The following is an 18,047-nucleotide window of genomic DNA, read 5'->3' as shown; positions in this document are numbered from 1 at the left end:
TTAATATTATCGAAGTCATTAGCCCCTGAATCAGGGGCTATTTTTAACTCCCTCTGTGTTGTACAGCCCCACCTGCTGTTTGTTTGGGAATTTGTGAAATTCTTTGCAATGATGCCAATACTTGGTGTGGTTTTTTTCCACCCTGTCCCAGAAGACTCCTTACCCCCAGCGAACAATAAAATGACCAGCAAGTCATGTGAATACAACGGGACCACTTACCAACACGGTGAGCTGTTCATGGCTGAAGGGCTCTTTCAGAACCGGCAGCCCAACCAGTGCACCCAGTGCAGCTGCTCGGTAAGACCCTGTATTTCAATGTCCTCTACCCACATAAGAGCTCTTCCATACACGTACCTTTAGTTTGAGCCTACACTGTAGGGTACTTGATTGAAAGAGGATGAAGCGCATCTAAATCGTAAGCCTCCCTGATCTTCATCAACCCTGATAATCTCTGTTGAAAAGGTTGGACCCAGCCATATCCTTGTCTTAAAACTTTAGGACAAAGATGAGCTGATGATCTTGATCTGTACTTCTCTTCACAATCATTATACCACAAGTGCTTTCATCTGAAGAACTCAGTTATTTGATGCCTTGGAAATGCTATGGGTGGAAAAACCACTGGCACCATCTAGCAGTATCAGTCCAATTCACAAGAAAATGTGGTGTCTCTTGGTTCCCATCTCTGACATATTCTGTTAACGAGATAGTTCTTTGCCCTGCAAAGAAAAACATCTCGAAAAATGCTTGATCATAATGATTCCTGTGACATTACTTGTCAAAAGAATTGTATACTTCATGAATAAGGTATACTGATTACATCACCATCTAATTGTGCGGCCCAGAGAATGTAATAGATAGAACCCGATACTTTGTTCTATCTTAGACCAGGGTGCCTGATGAGGATTACCATCTCTTCTGTGACTCAGTCTCTGGCATGGAGAAATAATAAGTGGAAAAAAAAAAAATAAACGCATCATAAAATTTAAGAAGTGCCTAGGACTGACTGCAGAAGAGCAGGGAGAAAGGATGTATTATGTTTGAACCCCTACTCATCCCAGGTACTGAGCTAAAGCCTTTACATGAACTTCAGCTCCTTCTGACCTTAATTTCGTTTCTCCCCAGCAGGAGGGCAATGTGTACTGTGGTCTCAAGACTTGCCCCAAGTTAACCTGTGCTTTCCCAGTCTCTGTTCCAGATTCCTGCTGCCGGGTGTGCAGAGGTAGGTATCCTGTATTCCAAGACCCCAGGTGCTACCATCTTGAGTAGCAGGATTTAGAAGAGGGAAATACCTGTCCAGTGTTTTAGCAAAAGGGAATTTTCTATGCTAGCCTTAAATTTTAAGGGTGCTTTCAATCACAAAAGGAAAAAAAATAAAAGCATTGTTTTTAAAGGTCACTGCCCTAAAGAAACCGCACTGCAGCACAGCAGGGGGAGAGGGGTGAGATTCATCTAGCTTGGCCCCTCCATTATTGTATTGTAAAACATAGGGCTTTTCCATACACAGCCTTGACAGGAAGACTTGGCCTCCCAAAGCACTGATGTGAACATTTTGAAGATTATGCTGGGCAAAGGTAGGGGTATTTTTCAAATCCCACAGTAAAATGCTGACAGACTCAATAACAGCAAAATGGAAGGCATCATCTTCTCAAATTATATTCAAAATGGAATTGTCATCTTCTCAAAGCCAGTTTTTTTCTTCTTTGAGTTTCATTTCTTTGATGACGGCACTCTTTTTATTCTTTAGGTTTCCAAGATCAAACAGCATTACCTTTAATTTCTCCTTTATTACCTCTTCTCAGATTACCAAATCTATCAGCAGTCCTTTATATCCCCCCTTTTCCCACTTTCCCTCCTAATTTTGTCTTCTTCCCTTCCATCCAGTTAACATGCTCATTGAACATCTACTATATGCTCGGCACTGTGCTAGAAGCTGGATACATAATGGTAAACATAGTAGTCACACAGGGCGCTGCTAGACTGTATGGCATCTTCATGTGAATTACAGAAAGGATTACCTTACTTAAGATACTTGACTTGCCATTTGCTGGAAAATCCTTGTGAATGTACCTCCTTAGCTGAGGCACCCTTATGCAGGACACAACCTATATAACCATATGTGGCATACATAGCAGCCAGGGTATGTTCTTTGCCCTTGTGGAACCCACAGTTTACCAGAGAAGACAATAAACAAACAAGCAAACACATATCTAAATATAAACGATGTATGTACTGTAAAGTAAATAAACAAGGGATTGAGATAGAAAAAGAGGTGAAGGCATTTAGTTGAGTTGTTGGAAAGGCTTCTCTGAGATGACATTTAAGCTCAGACTTGAAAGATGAAAAGGAGTAATCCATGCAAAGGTCCTGGGGGAAGAGTATACCAAGCAGAAAGAAAAAAAAAAAGTTCAAAGGACCAGGCAAGGAAGAGCTTAGAGCATTCAAGGAGCTTTGGACCAGTGTGGTAGGAATATAGTGATTGTGGTCGTAACTGACATTTGGTGAGACTTAAGAGGTGAACAGGAGTCAGATGATGCAGGACCTTCAAGGCCATGGTAACAAGTTTGGATTTCCATTGTGAAGTGCATTGGGAAGCCAGCAGAAAGTTGTGCAGGAGATGTGATGTGATCCAGTTGATGTCTTCCAAGATCTCACTGGTTATTGTGTCCACACTAGATTGGAGGGAGGAAAGAAGACAAGTAGAGAGACCAAGAGGATGGATGTAGCAGTCAGTCTCTCTGGTATGAGAGGCCAAGATTCAGAGCGGGGCACACAGTATAGAGTAGTGGTTCAGACTGAGGTCTTCTGGAGCCAGGCTGCCTTGATTCTAATCCCAGTCCTGCTACTTTCAAGCTGGGTGATCATGAGCCATGTATGTACTCACCTTTCTAGCAGTCTTTACATTAAGGATTATGTTAGCACCAACCTCCAAACTGTTGTTAAGTTTAAATGAGATAATGCAGGAAAAGGACCTAGGACACTGTCTTCCATAAAGTGAGGATTCAATAACAAATACTGAACAAATTTGAAATACAGCAAGTGCTGAATCCTCAGATTTAACTAACCATGGTCTGAACATATTGGAGAAAAAATAAATCCAGAAAGTTCCAAAAAGCAAAACTTGAATTTGCTGTGGGCTGCCAACCATTTACATGGCATTTACATTGTATTCCCAACTTCTAATACTTAGGTATTATGAGTAATCTAGAGATGATTTAAAGTGTATGGGAGTATGTATATAGGCTATATGCAAATACTATGCCACTTTATATAAGGGACTTGAGCATCCTTGCATTTTGGTATCTGCAAGGGTCCTTTGGAACCAATGCCCTGAAGATACCAAGGGATGACTGTATATTTAGAACACTGGTTCTTGGCTATGGGTACATATTGGAATTACCTTGGTAAGGGGAAAGGGGAATGAAGGAGGTGATTCCAATGTGCAGCCAAGGTTGAGAGCCACTGAAATAGAGGGAAAATATGATGGGATTTGCTAGTAGCAAATGGGTGATTGACTCCCATACATTGAAAGTGAAAGTCACTCAGTCCTGTCTGACTCTTTGCAACCCCATGGACTATACAGTCCATGGAATTCTCCAGCCCAGAATACTGGATTGAGTAACCTTTCCCTTCTCCATAGGATCTTCCCAAACCAGGAATCGAACCCAGGTCTCCTGTATTGCAGGTGGATTCTTTACCAGCTGAGCCACCAGGGTAGCCCAAGAATACTGGAGTGGGTAGCCTATCCCTTCTCCAGTGGGTCTTCCTGACCCAGGAACTGAACCGGGGTCTCCTGCATTGCAGGAGGATTCTTTACCAGCTGAGCTATCAGTAAGCCTTCCCATACATTACTGCCAGCTTAATCTTCCAAAGAGATAGCCTTAACTGTGCTACACCCCTACTCAGAAGTCTTTATGCTGACACACATTGTACTTACTCAATGCCAGTCGCAGTTCTATGCATTTTACAGATATGAACTCATTTAATTTCATGACAACCCCGTTGGGGGTGGGGGAGGTTATGATTATTAACTTCATTTTACAGATGATGAAACTGAGGCAGAAAGAGGTTAAGATCCTTGTTCAAGGTTATGTAGCTAGTGAGTCCAGAAAAGGCAATGGCACCCCACTCCAGTACTCTTGCCTGGAAAATCCCATGGACGGAGGAGCCTGGTAGGCTGCAGTCCATGGGGTCGCTAGAGTCGGACACAACTGAGTGACTTCACTTTCACTTTCCACTTTCATGCATTGGAGAAGGAAATGGCAGCCCACTCCAGTATTCTTGCCTGGAGAATCCCAGGGATGGGGAAGCCTGGTGGGCTGCCATCTATGGGGTCACACAGAGTCGGACATGACTGAAGCGACTTAGCAGCAGCAGCAGCAGCTAGTGAGTCAAAGAGCTGAGATCTGAACCATGGAAGTCTGGCTCCGGACTCTAGGCTTCTAACCACCCCACTCTGCCACTGAAAGGAATGGCTCCCTGGTGCCTGCAGAATGTGTCCACCCCTGACTCTGACAGTGAAGGTCTCCTGAGTTACCTTTATAGGTCCACATGCTTGCATTCTTGCACCTTGGGTTCTTCCCATATTGTTCTTGTGTGGTCTCACTTTTGTACCTTTGCTCTCTCCTCAGCCCCTCAATATCTTTCAAACTTCAGTGTGCTTAGAATTACCGGAGAAATTATTGAATTTCACCTCCCTGGACCACAACCACAGAGATTCTGTTTTGGTGGCCTTGGGGAGGGGCCCTGGGATGTGCTTTTAAACTGGCCTCATCATCCATTCTGATGCAGGTGGTCCATAGACTTTCGCTTTGAGAAACCATCCCTACAACAATGTAGATGACTGGGGGTGGCCTGAAATGGTGGTTTTACATCTGAATTTGGTGCACTTAAATTGAGCATCTTAAAAGTTTGAAACCTTAGTAAACCAATAGAAGAGTGACCAATGTCAGTCTCTGATTGGTCAGAGCATCTAATCCCATTCATATGGTAAGCCAGTTTGGGGTGAATGAGAAGCAACCATTTCACAATAAGGCTGGGAAGAAAAAGTGACAAAATGGCTTCCTTAGTTATATCTATACAACATGTACAGTAAGACTTGAAAGGAGAGGATATTGCCTGTCTCTAGAATATCCTTTCCCTCGGATTTCATTTGTGAAAATCCTGCCTACTCCTGAAGCCCTAGCTCAAATGCAGCCTCCTCAGATGCTAACATAGGTAGTCCTCAGGTCACATTTTGTCTTTTTTGTTTATTTTGTTTTGTTTAATTTTTTATTTTATATTGGGGTAGAATTGATTAACAGTGTTGTGTTAGTTTCAGGTATACAGCAAAGACATTAAGTTATACATGTATCTATTCTTTTTCAAATTATTTTCCCGTTCAGGTCATTATGGAGTGTTGAGCAGAGTTCCCTGTGCTATGCAGTAGTCCTTTCAGTTATCCATTTTAAATATAGCAGTGTGTACATGTCAGTCGAAAACTTCTAATCTATTCATTCCCCCATCCTCCCCCCTCCACCCCAGTAACCATAAGTTTGTTCTCTGAGTTTGTTTCTGTTTTGTAAATAGTCCATTTGTATCATTTTTTTAGATTATGCATATAAGTGACATCATATGTGTCTTTCTCTGTCTGACTTACTTCACTCATAGATGATAATCTCTAGGTCCATCCATGTTGCTGGCAACGGCATTATTTCATTCTTTTTTATGACTAATATTCCATTGTATATATGTCCCACATCTTCTTTATCCATTCCTCAATTGATGGATATTTGGATTGCTTCCATGTCTTGGCTCTTATAAACAGTGCTGCTATGAACGTTGGGGTGCATATATCTTTTGGAAATAGAGTTTTTCTCTTTTCTGGATATATGCCCAGGAGTGGGATTGCTAGATCATATAACTCTATTTCTGTTTTTTTAAGGAACCTTCATACTGTTCTCTCCAGTGGCTGTACCAATTTACATTCCCACCAACAGTGTAGGGGCATTTCCTTTTCTTGGCACGCTCTCCAACATTTATTAGACCTTTTTGATGATGGCCATTTTGACCCATGTGAGGTGATACTTCACTGTGGTTTTGATTTGGATAAATACTAGTGGGAGGGTCTTTCTCTCTTCTTTGCCTTCCCACCTTCATTCCAGTTTCTCCACCCCTAAATCCTGCTTCTCCTTCAGAGGCTGGCTCAAACGCTACCTCCTCCATGATTTTTTTTTAATCCTATAAATTAGGACTAAATTCCCTCCTCTCTAAGACTTTTCAGGACCTCACCTGTGCTTTTCCAGTGGCATTTATAACCTTAGCACCTTTTGTCTTTTATTATATGTGCCCATGTCTTATCATCCCTACCAATATGTGTTCCTCAAGGCAGTAACTATTTTGGGCTCATCTTTTTTCCCCCACTGTGCTAGGCACAGAGTAGGTATTGTTTGAATGAACACACACTAGCTTGGAAATATTGCCAGAAAGTTTATCATGGTTGGAATTAGATGCTACTAAAATAAGATATTGGTCTTCCCTGGTGACTCAGTGATAAAGAATCTTGTCTGTTGATGAAGGAGATGCAGGTTCAATCCCTGGGTTGGGAAGATTCCCTGGAAAAGGAAATGGCAACCCACTCCAGTATTCTTGCCTGGGAAATCCCCTAGACAGAGGAGCCTGGTGGGCTACAGTCCATGGGGTCACAAAGAGTCAGACATGACTTAGCAACTAAACAACAACAACAAAAATAAGATATTGTTTTTGTTTTTTCTTCCTCTGAATTACTGACTATGGTGATGGTACTGGCTTTACATTCATTCATGGTCAATAGGAAATTAGGTGATCCCTCATATTGCTTTTTATTCCCTACCTTACTTTAGCACACTATAACTAATATTTCTTTTAGAAAGAAATGACCTTATTCTTAGTATCCATACAGGCTCATCTTTTTTACTATGCTTTTTGCACCAGCCTTTACAGGTCAGCATGAATTTAGTTGCAGCCTAATTTAATGTATGCTTCAATAAGGCACTGGATCTTTCCATACCTGTTTCTCACAGTGTGTGTACTGTCCCTCAGTACAACTATGAACTTTCAGCCAGGAAAGACTCTTTTGTTCCTTATCTCCTTTCCCATCTTTGTCCCAGCTTGAGTCCACTCCAAAGAGAAGAGAGTCCGTTTTTAAAAATTGAAGTATAGTTTATTTACAGTATTGTGTTAGTTTCAGATGTACAATAAAGTAATCCAGTTAATTATATATATATATGTAATTTTCAGATTATTTTCCATCATAGGTTGTTATTAAAGATACTGAATATAGTTTCCTATGCTATGTAGTAAACTCTTGTTTCTTATCTACTCTATGTATACTAGTTTGTATCTTTTAATCCCATACTCTTAATTTGTCCCTTCCCACCCCTTTCCCCTTTGGCAACTATAAGTTTGTTTTCTATGTTTTTGAGTCTGTTTCTGTTTTGTATATAGATTCATTTGTATTTTTAGGTTCCATGTATAAGTAATACCACAAAATATTTGTCTTTGTTGGACTTACTTTACTTAGTATGATAATCTCTAGGTCCATCCACATTGCTGCAAGTGGCAATATTTTATTCTTTCTTATGGCTGAGTAATATTCTATTATATATGTATATATATGTATATATACATGTATATATGTGTATTTATATCACATATTCTTAAACCAATCATCTGTCAATGGGCACTTGGGTTGCTTCCATGTCTTAGCTATTATAAATAGTGCTGCTATGTACATTGGGGTGTATGCATCTTTTCCAATTAGAGTTTTTCTCTTTTCTGGATATATGCCTTGGAATGGAATTTCTGGATCATATGGCAGCTGTACTTTTAGATTTTTTAAGGAACCTCCCTACTGTTTTCCATAGTGGCTGTACCAATTTGCATTTCCATCCATAGTATACAAGGGTTCCCTTTTCCGCACACCCAAGAGAGTCCATTTTTAGCAGAGGTGTACACGTGGTTACTAATATAACCAGCTAATTGCTATAATCCAGTTGTTAGGTTAAGGTGATTTTGTTTGGGGAAAATAATGTGAAATCTAAACTGAAGAACAATTGATAAAGGAAAGTGCAAAAAGATGTATTATTGCATCCAAGAGGCAATAGAGTGCAATGCAGATAGGCTCTGAAGCCAGAGGACATAGTTTTGACCTGGCAGAGCTACAGTCAACTAGTAATTTTATCTTGGGCAAGACACAACCATTCAGGACCTCGAATCTCTCAGCTGTGTAAATGCTAATTATGATATCTACAACCAACAGAAAGGTTGTAAAAATTAACTGAGATGACAGAAGGCTAAGAGAAAGTCCAGCAAAGAGTTATTGCTTAATAAGTGACGTGTGAGTGCATTATGACTATATTTATTACCCTGGGGTTAAGTAGAATTGCACCTTAGCTATCTCCAATAGTCTTGCCTTTTTATTTCCTTAATGTACATATACAGAAGTTTATTTCTAGTCCTTCTCATGGCAACAGATCCTGGGACTAACTATTTTCTCAATGGTTTTCTTGTCATGATTTAATTTTCTTTTCTTTTTGTTATGTCCTCAGAAGCAACAGATAAAAGCTAGTTGTTACTGATCATGTACTGCCCCTTCACACACTTGACAATTCATGAAGTTCTCTCTTTGCCATCTCTTCTCCAGCCTAAATAAACCATTCTCTTTCATCTTCCCCTCTCAAGACTAAATCTTACACTTTCATAAAATTGATGCTTTTTTCTCTGTCTTTAATGTCTTTACATCTTTCAGTTGTATATAATGTGATTGAATCTCCTTTGAAGTTAATTTTTGAAGCACCTAGTTATTTTTTTTTCTGTTGAAATGATGTTTTTACAAAGGTATACCTTGTGTAAGCATATTACTCATTCAGCAGGGAACCCAGACACATTTCTCTTCTATGTTGGCCGCCCTAATTGCAGGCAAAATACTGCAGAAGAAATAACCTTTTGAGCACTGAACTTACAAACCTTAATATAAAAGACCCCATTGAAATAGTCTCTGCACTGTCACCAAACACTAATGTGTGCCTTTCTTCCTGGGTCAGACAGCAATCTTAGCCATGGATTGAATCTCAACCCCAGTCTCAATTGTTTAGACTTGTCTTTGAGGCTAGGACAGTCAGGAGAGTGTTGGCAGGGTGTGTCATTGCTGGCACTTCAGCAAACCTCATCTAGACTGGAAGCATAGTGCACACAGCCACTGGAACCTTAAGGGAAACTTTATCAGCAGGAAAAAAAAAATAACTCTTCAGAGATTGTACTATGGCCACATTCTGGGCAGGCAGGCCTTAAACCCAAACCCAGTCCCAGCTTCTTCCACCATTTATCATTTCTGCTTCCTGTCTTCTGCCTATCTTGCCAAAGCAAAGGGGAAGGCTATGTTCTTAGACGTTAAGCAAGGGAGACATATATGGGGTAAGCTATCGGCATTTTGAGAGCCAAGCCTGCATTTGGTAGATGGTGTACATACATAGCACTTGTGTGGGTGCATGCTAAGTCGCTTCAGTCATGTCTGACTCTGTGTGACCCTATGGACTATAGCCCACCAGGCTTCTCTGTCCATGGGATTCTCCAGGCAAGAATACCAGAGTGGATTGCTGTGCCCTCCTCCAAGGGGATCTTCCAGACCCAGGGATCAAACCCACGTCTCATGTCTCCTGCACTGGCAGGCGGGCTCTTTACCACTAGCACCGCTTGGGAAGCCCATTTCTAGGTTTAGAGTAGCCCAAGTATAAATATCTACATTCTTTCATTCAACAAACATTTGTTTTGCAACCACTAAGTACCTGGCACTGTGTGAGTACTGGAGATACCATGGTGAACAAAACAGGCATGGAACCAGCCATCATAGAATTTAATGAGGAAGATAGACATGTATCAAATATTGAGACAAGTAAATATGAAATCATAATCATGCCACATGCTATGAAGGAAAGGTGTTATAAAAGCCAATAACTGACCGAGGCTCAAGACCATCTCTCTGGCCTCAACTCACACCATATTCCTCTTCGCTCTCTGTACCCCCAGGATTTGGGAGAATTGACTCAAAAGTTCTGGGTATAAGTGGCAGCAGTCCTATCCTCCTAGAATCTGTGACTTCTGATCCCACTATGAAACCAGCCACCCTATTTACCCTATTTTATAGAAGTATCTATACTGTCCTTCTTGCATTGTACCTGCTGCATATACTCAAGTTCAGACTTCACATATTAAGGAACTACTTGATCGTGTTGTTCCATGTTTACCATTTCTTACCATATTATCTAATCTGAGTTCTGTAGCTTATCTTTAAAGGTCCTCTGTCAAACAGTCGGACTCTTCCTTAATTCACTACCCATCCTCATTTCTTCAACACCAACACACACACTTTCTCCTCTAGACTGGCACTTCTCTTTTTATAATATGCCATGTCCTCCCCACCTTCAGCCCTGTCATATGCCCTTCTTTTTTACATGCAATATTATATTTGTTTCTAAGTGTTCAACATTCATATACATTATGCATTGATCACCAAAATAGTAACCATCTATCACCATGCAAAGTTATTACAATATTATTGACTATATTCCCTATGTGGTACATTATATCTCTGTGACTTATTCTGTAACTGAAAGTTTGTACCCCTTCATTCCCTTTGCCTATTTCACTCATATCCCACCAGGAAGCCCCTTGCCTAATGAGATTGATCTGAAAAATATTGCTAAGACTAATGTCAAACAGCATGCTGCCTATGTTTTCTTCTACAAGTTTTATGATATCAGGTCTTACATTTAAGTATTTAACACATTTTGAGTTTAATGCTGTGGGTACACTGGTGGGTAGGGCAGGCCCCAGGCACGCCTGGTTGTGGGACCTGGTGGCTCATGACTGCTATGGGTACACTGGTAGATTGGGCAGTCCCCAGTGGTAATAGGCTAGAGGGAGGATTCCAGAATGGTGCCTACCAGTGCCAGTGTCAGCACAGTAGAGTGAGTTTACAGAAATGGCTGCCACCAGCATCTGTGTTCCCAGTGGAGTCCCAGTTGCCTCCTGCCTCTCTGCTACTACTCAGAGTGAATGAGTTTTTGAACACACCTTCAGCCCTCCAGCTCTCCTGAATGTAAACCCCACTGGTTTTCAAAACCAGCTCTTTTGCTCTTCTTCCTGGTGCACAACTCCTGGGCTGAGGGGTCCAATGTGGAGCTTGGACCTCTTGCTCCTTGGGCAGGACATTCGTGTTTATATCCCTCTCACCTTGCCAGAGTGTGGGTCCTGACTAGATGGCAGTCTCCACCCCCTTACCTGTCTCATCGTGGTTCCTTGTTTATATCTTCAGTTGTGGAAAATATCTTCTGCTAGTCTTCAGGTCACTCTCAGAGGTGGTTGCTCTGTAAGTAGGTGAAGTTTTGGTATGCCCATGGGAGGTGAGTTCAGGATCTTCCTCTGCTGCCATCTTGATCCTACCTCCTGTTATGTGCCTCTCTTAACTCTTAATCCCCACAAGCTTGGAAGAATTTCCTACTCCTCTTTTATCAGTTAGGATCCTGCCCATCTTTCAAGACCCCAGCTGAAGTTGCAGCTCTTTTATTATTATTATTTTAATTTTTACAATGTTGTGTTAGTTTCTGCCATACAACAATGTGAATGGGCCATAATTATACATATATCTCCTCTCTCTTGAGCTTCCCTCCCCTCCCCCCGCACCCCTCTACGTCATCACAGAGCACCAGGATGGGCTCCCTGTGTTATACAGCAACTTCTCACCAGCTATGCATTTTACACATGATATGATAGTGTATATATGTTGATTCTATTTTGTCCATTCGTCCCACTCTCTCCCTCCCCGTCTTGTGTGGGGGACTTGTGTCCACAAGTCTGTTCTGTACATCTGTGTCTCCATTCCTTCCCTGCATCAATACTATTTTTCTAGATTCCGTATATATGCATTAATATATGATATTTATTTTTCTCTTTCTAACTTATTTCACTCTGTATAACAGGGTCTAGGTTCATCCATCTCACTAGAACTCACTGAAATTCATTTCTTTTTATGGCTGAGTAATATTCCATTGTATATCTATACTACATCTTCTTTATTCATTCACCTGTCAATAGACATCTAGGTTGCTTCTGTGTTCTGGCTATAGTAAATAGTGCTGCATGCATCTCATTTAAATAGCCTTACCTGATCATTCTAGTCCTCATTGGTCTCCTTCTTTGACCACTTCCAGGGCTTGGTCAGGTTGTAGGAACAGCAGCAGGAGACCCAGGTTTGATCCCTGGGTCAGGAAAATCCCCTGGAGAAGGAAATGGAAACCCACTCCAGTATTCGTGCCTGGAGAATTCCGTGGACAGAGGAGCCTGGTGGGTTATAGTCTATGGAGTCACAAAGAGTTGGACATGACTGAGTGACTAACACTTTGACATTTTCACATTATTATTCACTGTTTAATGGGTCTTGGCTCCTCAACTGGGAAGTTCTATGAGGAAAGGACCATCTTCTTCCTCTTTTGCCCCTAGCATAGTACTAAGCATATAACTTGTGATGGATTTGCTAACAGGAAAGAGAGCCACAATTATGTAAAGCTTTTGGCAAGCACTTAAAGTGTAGTCCTGCCTAGGGAGGCAGGAGAAATGACTGATCTTACAACTTACTCAACCCAAGCTCATTTATCTAATACATCTCCAGTTAGCCCAGGTGAAAATTGAATCTCTTTTTATGAAATTGAGATATTTTTACTAACTCCTTCATGGTAACTGAAACTGGAAGCAATTGTTTAAAAGCAATTTGTCAGTGTTCAAGACATCTGCCATTTTACCTAAAAGACTCTTGATTTCTATTTCCAAAAAGCAGCAAAATTACACCTCAGATGCCATCTTCGCTGAGCCCAGAGATCTTGAGGGAAGTGGTAAATGAGCTATTTCATTTTTTAACATCATAAAAATCTACCAAAATTTTCAAAGTTTTCGAAATCAAAGGAAATGAGAGAAAATAACAACTCTAAATATAGATCCTTACATATCAGTCAGGATCTCATTTTCTTTTTGCCCACATTTTCTGCAGAAACACTCCCATCTCCTGGTCATAATGGTAGGAAGGAAGCATTGCTAATGCAAAACACTGCTTTAAAAAAATTAAAAATAACTCAATAATTTTTGTGATTGTATGTTCTTGCCTAAACTTCAAAATGTATTGAAACACTCGATCTTTTCATAGCTGTAGAAGAGTTTGACCACCACTAGCAATTCCTTTTCAAAAGTGAATCATTCATGTTCATGAACATGGGACTATCTTAGAGATTTTCTATCCTTGTCTACTGCTCCTCTTCTAAACACCAACTGGAAGCTCTCTTCTTCCATGGAAACTTTCAGGTGGTTTTTGTTCTCTTTCCATCCCCTGTGGTCAGAATTCATCTTCACATCCTTGCTGACAATCCCAGGACTCCCAGTGCTCTGAAGTCGTCATGTTCCTTCTTGGCATGTCTTTTATGTCTAGAATGTTTCTTTTAGACAGAAAGCCCTCAGACAGTGGATGGGACAGCATTGACTTTCATACTGAGTTTAACAAATTAATAGTGATGATTCCTAATTGGCCATCTGGGGCATCCTGTCAAGGTCAATAATGCCCCATCCCATTGCTGGGCTGGAGGGTTTTTCATGTGTATTATGAGTCTGGTTCTACAATAAAAATAAGAAATTCCCAGTGAAGCATTTCAGAGCAATTATTTCTTCATGGGTGGTTAAAGCCACTCTTCTTTCAGCCTTGTCCTTCTGACTGCTTCAAAGGATATACCATGACTGCTCAGAAACACATTACTAGGTATACCCATTACTCTCATTAGAATAGACTTCGTGAACACTTAGACTTCAACGATTGTGGAAGTTAATCTGATTTGTTAACTGACAGTATAAACAGAGGAAAAAGAAACATCAGAAAGAAGAGTGATGTTAGGCAGAGGAATCATATTCGAACACTACACTGTAACTGTAAGAATTTATAAAGTCCAGGTCTCCGTGACCCAGGCAAAGTGAACATTTGATATAATTATCCAGTTGGTATAAGCTAATTGTTGAAATGACTCCATCCACTTTTTCCTTGTTTTTGGCCATTAAAGTCAGACCCACATCTTCTGCTCCCACCAGGTAGTCCAGTCCTCTTTGGATGGGGCCAGGAAGCCAAAGTGGTATTCATGGAAAGAAGAAGGACCCTAAACTGATTGCTTTTCATTTCCAGGTTAACCAGGCAGTAAACAATGGTAGATCACTAAGTTTCCTTCTTCCATCCTGCTCGTTATTTTCCATTTTTGAAGGTGGTAGCACAGGACTCTATTTGGGTACTTGAATTTTTACCACTCAACTTTATGACTATGTAATTTGCACTGCCTCTCATAGGAGCAGTTATCTGTCCTCTCATACATTACTTTAAGCAAAGAGAGAAAAAGAGGTTTAATTAAAATGCAGACTCCTTTTATAAATAAAAATGAAAAGGGAGAAGGTACTAGCATAATGATGAGAGAATCTAATCATTAGTTTAGAAGGAACGAGCTGAAGGAATGAAAAATGGCTGTGTGCAGCCATTTTTATTTTTTGGTGTCTCCAGGACCCTGGCTTTAGAAATGAAATTGTTCCCTTTCTATGTGTGGACATAAATTTTCTGTTAGGCTTCATTTTTTAAAAAATACAGGTGCTTTCTTTTGTTAAATACATTGCACACTTGTGCGTGTGTCCTTAGTCACTCAGTCATGTCTGACTCTTTGCAACCCCATAGACTGTAGCCCGCCAGGCTCCTCTGTCCATGGGATTCTCCAGGCAAGAATACTAGAGTGAGTAGCCATGCTTTCCTCCAGGGAATCTTCCTGACCCAAGGATCAAACCCATGTCTCCTGTCTCCTGCATCGCAGGCGGATTCTTTACCCTCTGAGCCATTGGGAAGCACACGTGTGAAGGTTCCTTAAGTTGGGTTTTCCCCATGTGTGGGCTACTCTTGAGAAGAAGAAAGAAGAAATAGAGGGAAAGGATAGGAAGAAGAGGGAGGGTGGATAATAGCTAACACATATAACACAGTGTGCTAGGCACTGTCCTAAGCTCTTTGCATATACTAATTCATTTCATCCTTACAACCATATGGGTAGGTATTATTGTCTCCATTTTATAAAGAAGGAAACTGAAGCACAGATGGGTTCATTCATGTGCTCAAAGTCACACAGGTGAGAAGGGGCAGAGTCAGGATTTGGACCCAGGTGGTCTGACTCCAGGCTGTTTTCTTTGCCATTATTACTATGCTGCCTCTCAGGTTGAGGGTGTGAAGCAACTTCAGGGACTCTTAAGTCTGAGGCTACTGGGAGGAGCAGACTTTGTGATTTCTCTGCTCCCAACGGCTAGATATACTAACACTTCCAGAAGAGTCATTGGGACTACCCTGGGATGTAAAGACCCCATTTCTAACCATAAACATTGATCTGTTTAATCACATCTCCATTGAAAGAGCAGAATGTGGGTCATGGGCCATGTCTAAGTTTCATTATTCCCTCTTTTATGATGCCTTCCTGCAAACACATGCACATTCTCACAATACAGTTTTTTAAAAAAACAGACATTTCTGATTTTTCTGGATAATACTTTTGTACTCCCCTTCTGATTTGGCTTGCCACTGGTGCCAGGAGTTCCCTCCTTGTCTGTGTCTTAGTATTTCTCGAGCAGGTATTTTGTTTAAAGTGCTAAGAGCTTAAAATTGACAGCCCAAACAATTAAGTGCTTTATTTGACAGCAAGGTATTTTCTAAAAAAAAAAAAAAAAAAAGGACTGTCCAAGAGTAATGGATAAAGAAGATGTGGTACATATACAGTGGAATATTACTCAGCCATTACAAAGAATGAAATAATGCCATTTCATGCAACATTGATGGATTTAGAGATTGTCATACTGAGTGAAATAAGTCAAAGAAAGATATATGACATCCCTCATATGTGGTATCTAAAAAGAAATGATACAAATGAACTCATTTACAAAACAGAAACAGACTCAGACTTAGAGAATGAGCTTATGCTTCCCAGGGGGGAAGGGTGGGGGGAAGGGATGGTTAGGGAGTTTAGGATGGGCATGTGGCCACTGCTATATTTAAAATGGGTAACCAACAAGGACCTACTGTATAGTACAGGGGACTCTGCTCAATGTTATGTCTCAGCCTGGATGGGAGTGGGGTTTGGGGGAGAATGGATATATGTATATGTATGGCTAAGTCCCTTCACTGTGCATCTGAAACTGTCACACCATTGTTTGTTAATGGGCTATACCCCAATACAAAATAAGAAGATTTTAAAAAATGACTGTCCACTTATGAGACACTAGAGCACACTTGCTCCCTCACCAACAAATTTGTAGAATTAGATATTTGGTAGTAGCTCCCCACCCCCCCCAACCAAGTCATCTGCTTTCATTCTCTTTTTAATCTCCAGTTTGGGTGTTGAGCACTGGTTATAAAGTGGCCCACCAGGGAACCTGGTACATAGTTACCTGGAGATTTCACGATCAGTTTTTTTCCTCTACTTACTCCCACTTTTCCTCAAAAACCCTTAGTTATTGCCTTGATTCTGCTGATTTCAACGTGTTCTTCGGAAAATACAGAGATCAGTTTTCCTTGTCATGGAGATCATTTCCCCTTGTCTTGGAAATTCATTTACAATTTCTATTTGCCTTATGATTAGAGTAACCATGGAATTTATCATCCCAACCAAGACACTTTTGAAAGTGAAAGAAGCAGTCTTAACAATTATGCCTGCCAGCAAAACAGACATAAAACTGAGCTGTCCCAGATAAATGAGAATCTATGGGCACCCTATTTGTGATGAGTGTGGTTCAGAAGTGGCCACATGCTGGCGTAGTTTTGCTGTCTGAGGTTTATCTTCATGGGTATCTCATAATCTCATTGTATACTTGGTCCTTTTGAGAAGACAAGGTTTACTTCTGTGACCTGCTCTGACCAATCAGAGATTAATAGGAGCAATGGGAGTTATAAACAGTCTGAATTTTAGCCTAGCTCTTGACCATTTTTCAAATGCTTGTTCTCCATTTCTCTCATTACCAGAAAGCCAAGCCATTCCATCTCCATAGGGTACCACTCAGAGTATAATTGAGGTTTGAATAAACAACACATGTGGCTTTTAAGGTTAAATGAATATTGTTTGACATACAGTACACTAGAGTTGTTTTTCATTTTGGTTTTAAAAATTGGTTAAAATTACATCTTGGTGCTTCTCGGAATTAACTAGGATCCATCTGTCTCCATTAGAATCACTGGTTTTTTTTTGTTGTTTTTTTTTTTAAAGCCTTGGCTGAAAAAAGAAGCTTCCTCTTACTCAATTTGTCCAGTGAATTAAGGAAAAAGGCAACGAAATAGGTTTTGGGGGCTTTGGTGCCTACTTTTTTCTTTTATGTCCTTGTCTCTTAGATACATCTAAGGTGAAATATTTAAGATTTAAATGGACAAACCTATTTTCAGCTCTCTAGATAGACCCCACCCCAGTCTAAAACACCACTGATGTGAACATCTAAGAAGATAATTCAAATTTAACTATTTAGCTTTGTTTCATATATAGAATAATTAAAATGTTGAAACCTTTAGGGGCTACTTATAGAACATTCTGGGCTTCCCAAGTAGCTCAGTGGTAAAGAATCCGCCTGCCAAGTAGGAGACAAGGGTTGATTCCTCAGTTAGGAAGATCACTTGGAGAAAGGAATGGCAACCCACTCCAGTATTCTTGACCTGGAGAATCCCATGGATAGAGAAGCCTGGTGGGCTTCAGTCCATGGGGTTGTAAAAGAGTCAGACATGACTGAGCGACTAAACAGCAACAACAATAGAGCATTCTAGCATAGAGAATGCCATTTTGAAGATTTTGAAAGCTCAAAGGCAACAAAAATACCAGTAGTTTGTAGTTCCTACTTGAGAATACAGACATGAACACACACACACACACACACACACACACACACACAAGTAATGGCTCCAGTAGTTTTAAATGAAGTGAAATCATTCAAATTTAGGTACATATAAC

The 18,047-nt window shown here is 40.6% G+C and overlaps 1 protein-coding gene across 12 annotated transcripts in view; it reads left to right on the top strand.

The window, feature by feature from the left end:
- CHRDL1 (chordin like 1) overlaps window positions 1-18,047 on the top strand; it is a 134,055-nt gene that overhangs the window by 84,503 nt on the left and 31,505 nt on the right. For 5 of the 12 annotated variants that reach the window (XM_059883258.1, XM_059883260.1, XM_059883255.1 and 2 more), the window contains 2 exons: window positions 152-297; window positions 1,123-1,219. The exons of 1 other annotated variant lie outside the window; for it this stretch is intronic. In XM_059883258.1, coding sequence (XP_059739241.1) covers window positions 152-297; window positions 1,123-1,219 — 243 coding nt within the window. The remainder of the gene's footprint in view (window positions 1-151; window positions 298-1,122; window positions 1,220-18,047) is intronic. 6 more of the 12 variants (XM_059883257.1, XM_059883254.1, NM_001205187.2 and 3 more) reach the window with 3 other exon arrangements.

The sequence above is a fragment of the Bos taurus genome, chromosome X (assembly GCF_002263795.3).
Source record: "Bos taurus isolate L1 Dominette 01449 registration number 42190680 breed Hereford chromosome X, ARS-UCD2.0, whole genome shotgun sequence".
Taxonomy (NCBI): Eukaryota; Metazoa; Chordata; class Mammalia; order Artiodactyla; family Bovidae; genus Bos; species Bos taurus.
Note: the sequence above shows the minus strand (reverse complement) of the source record. Positions and strands in the feature narration are given on the sequence as shown.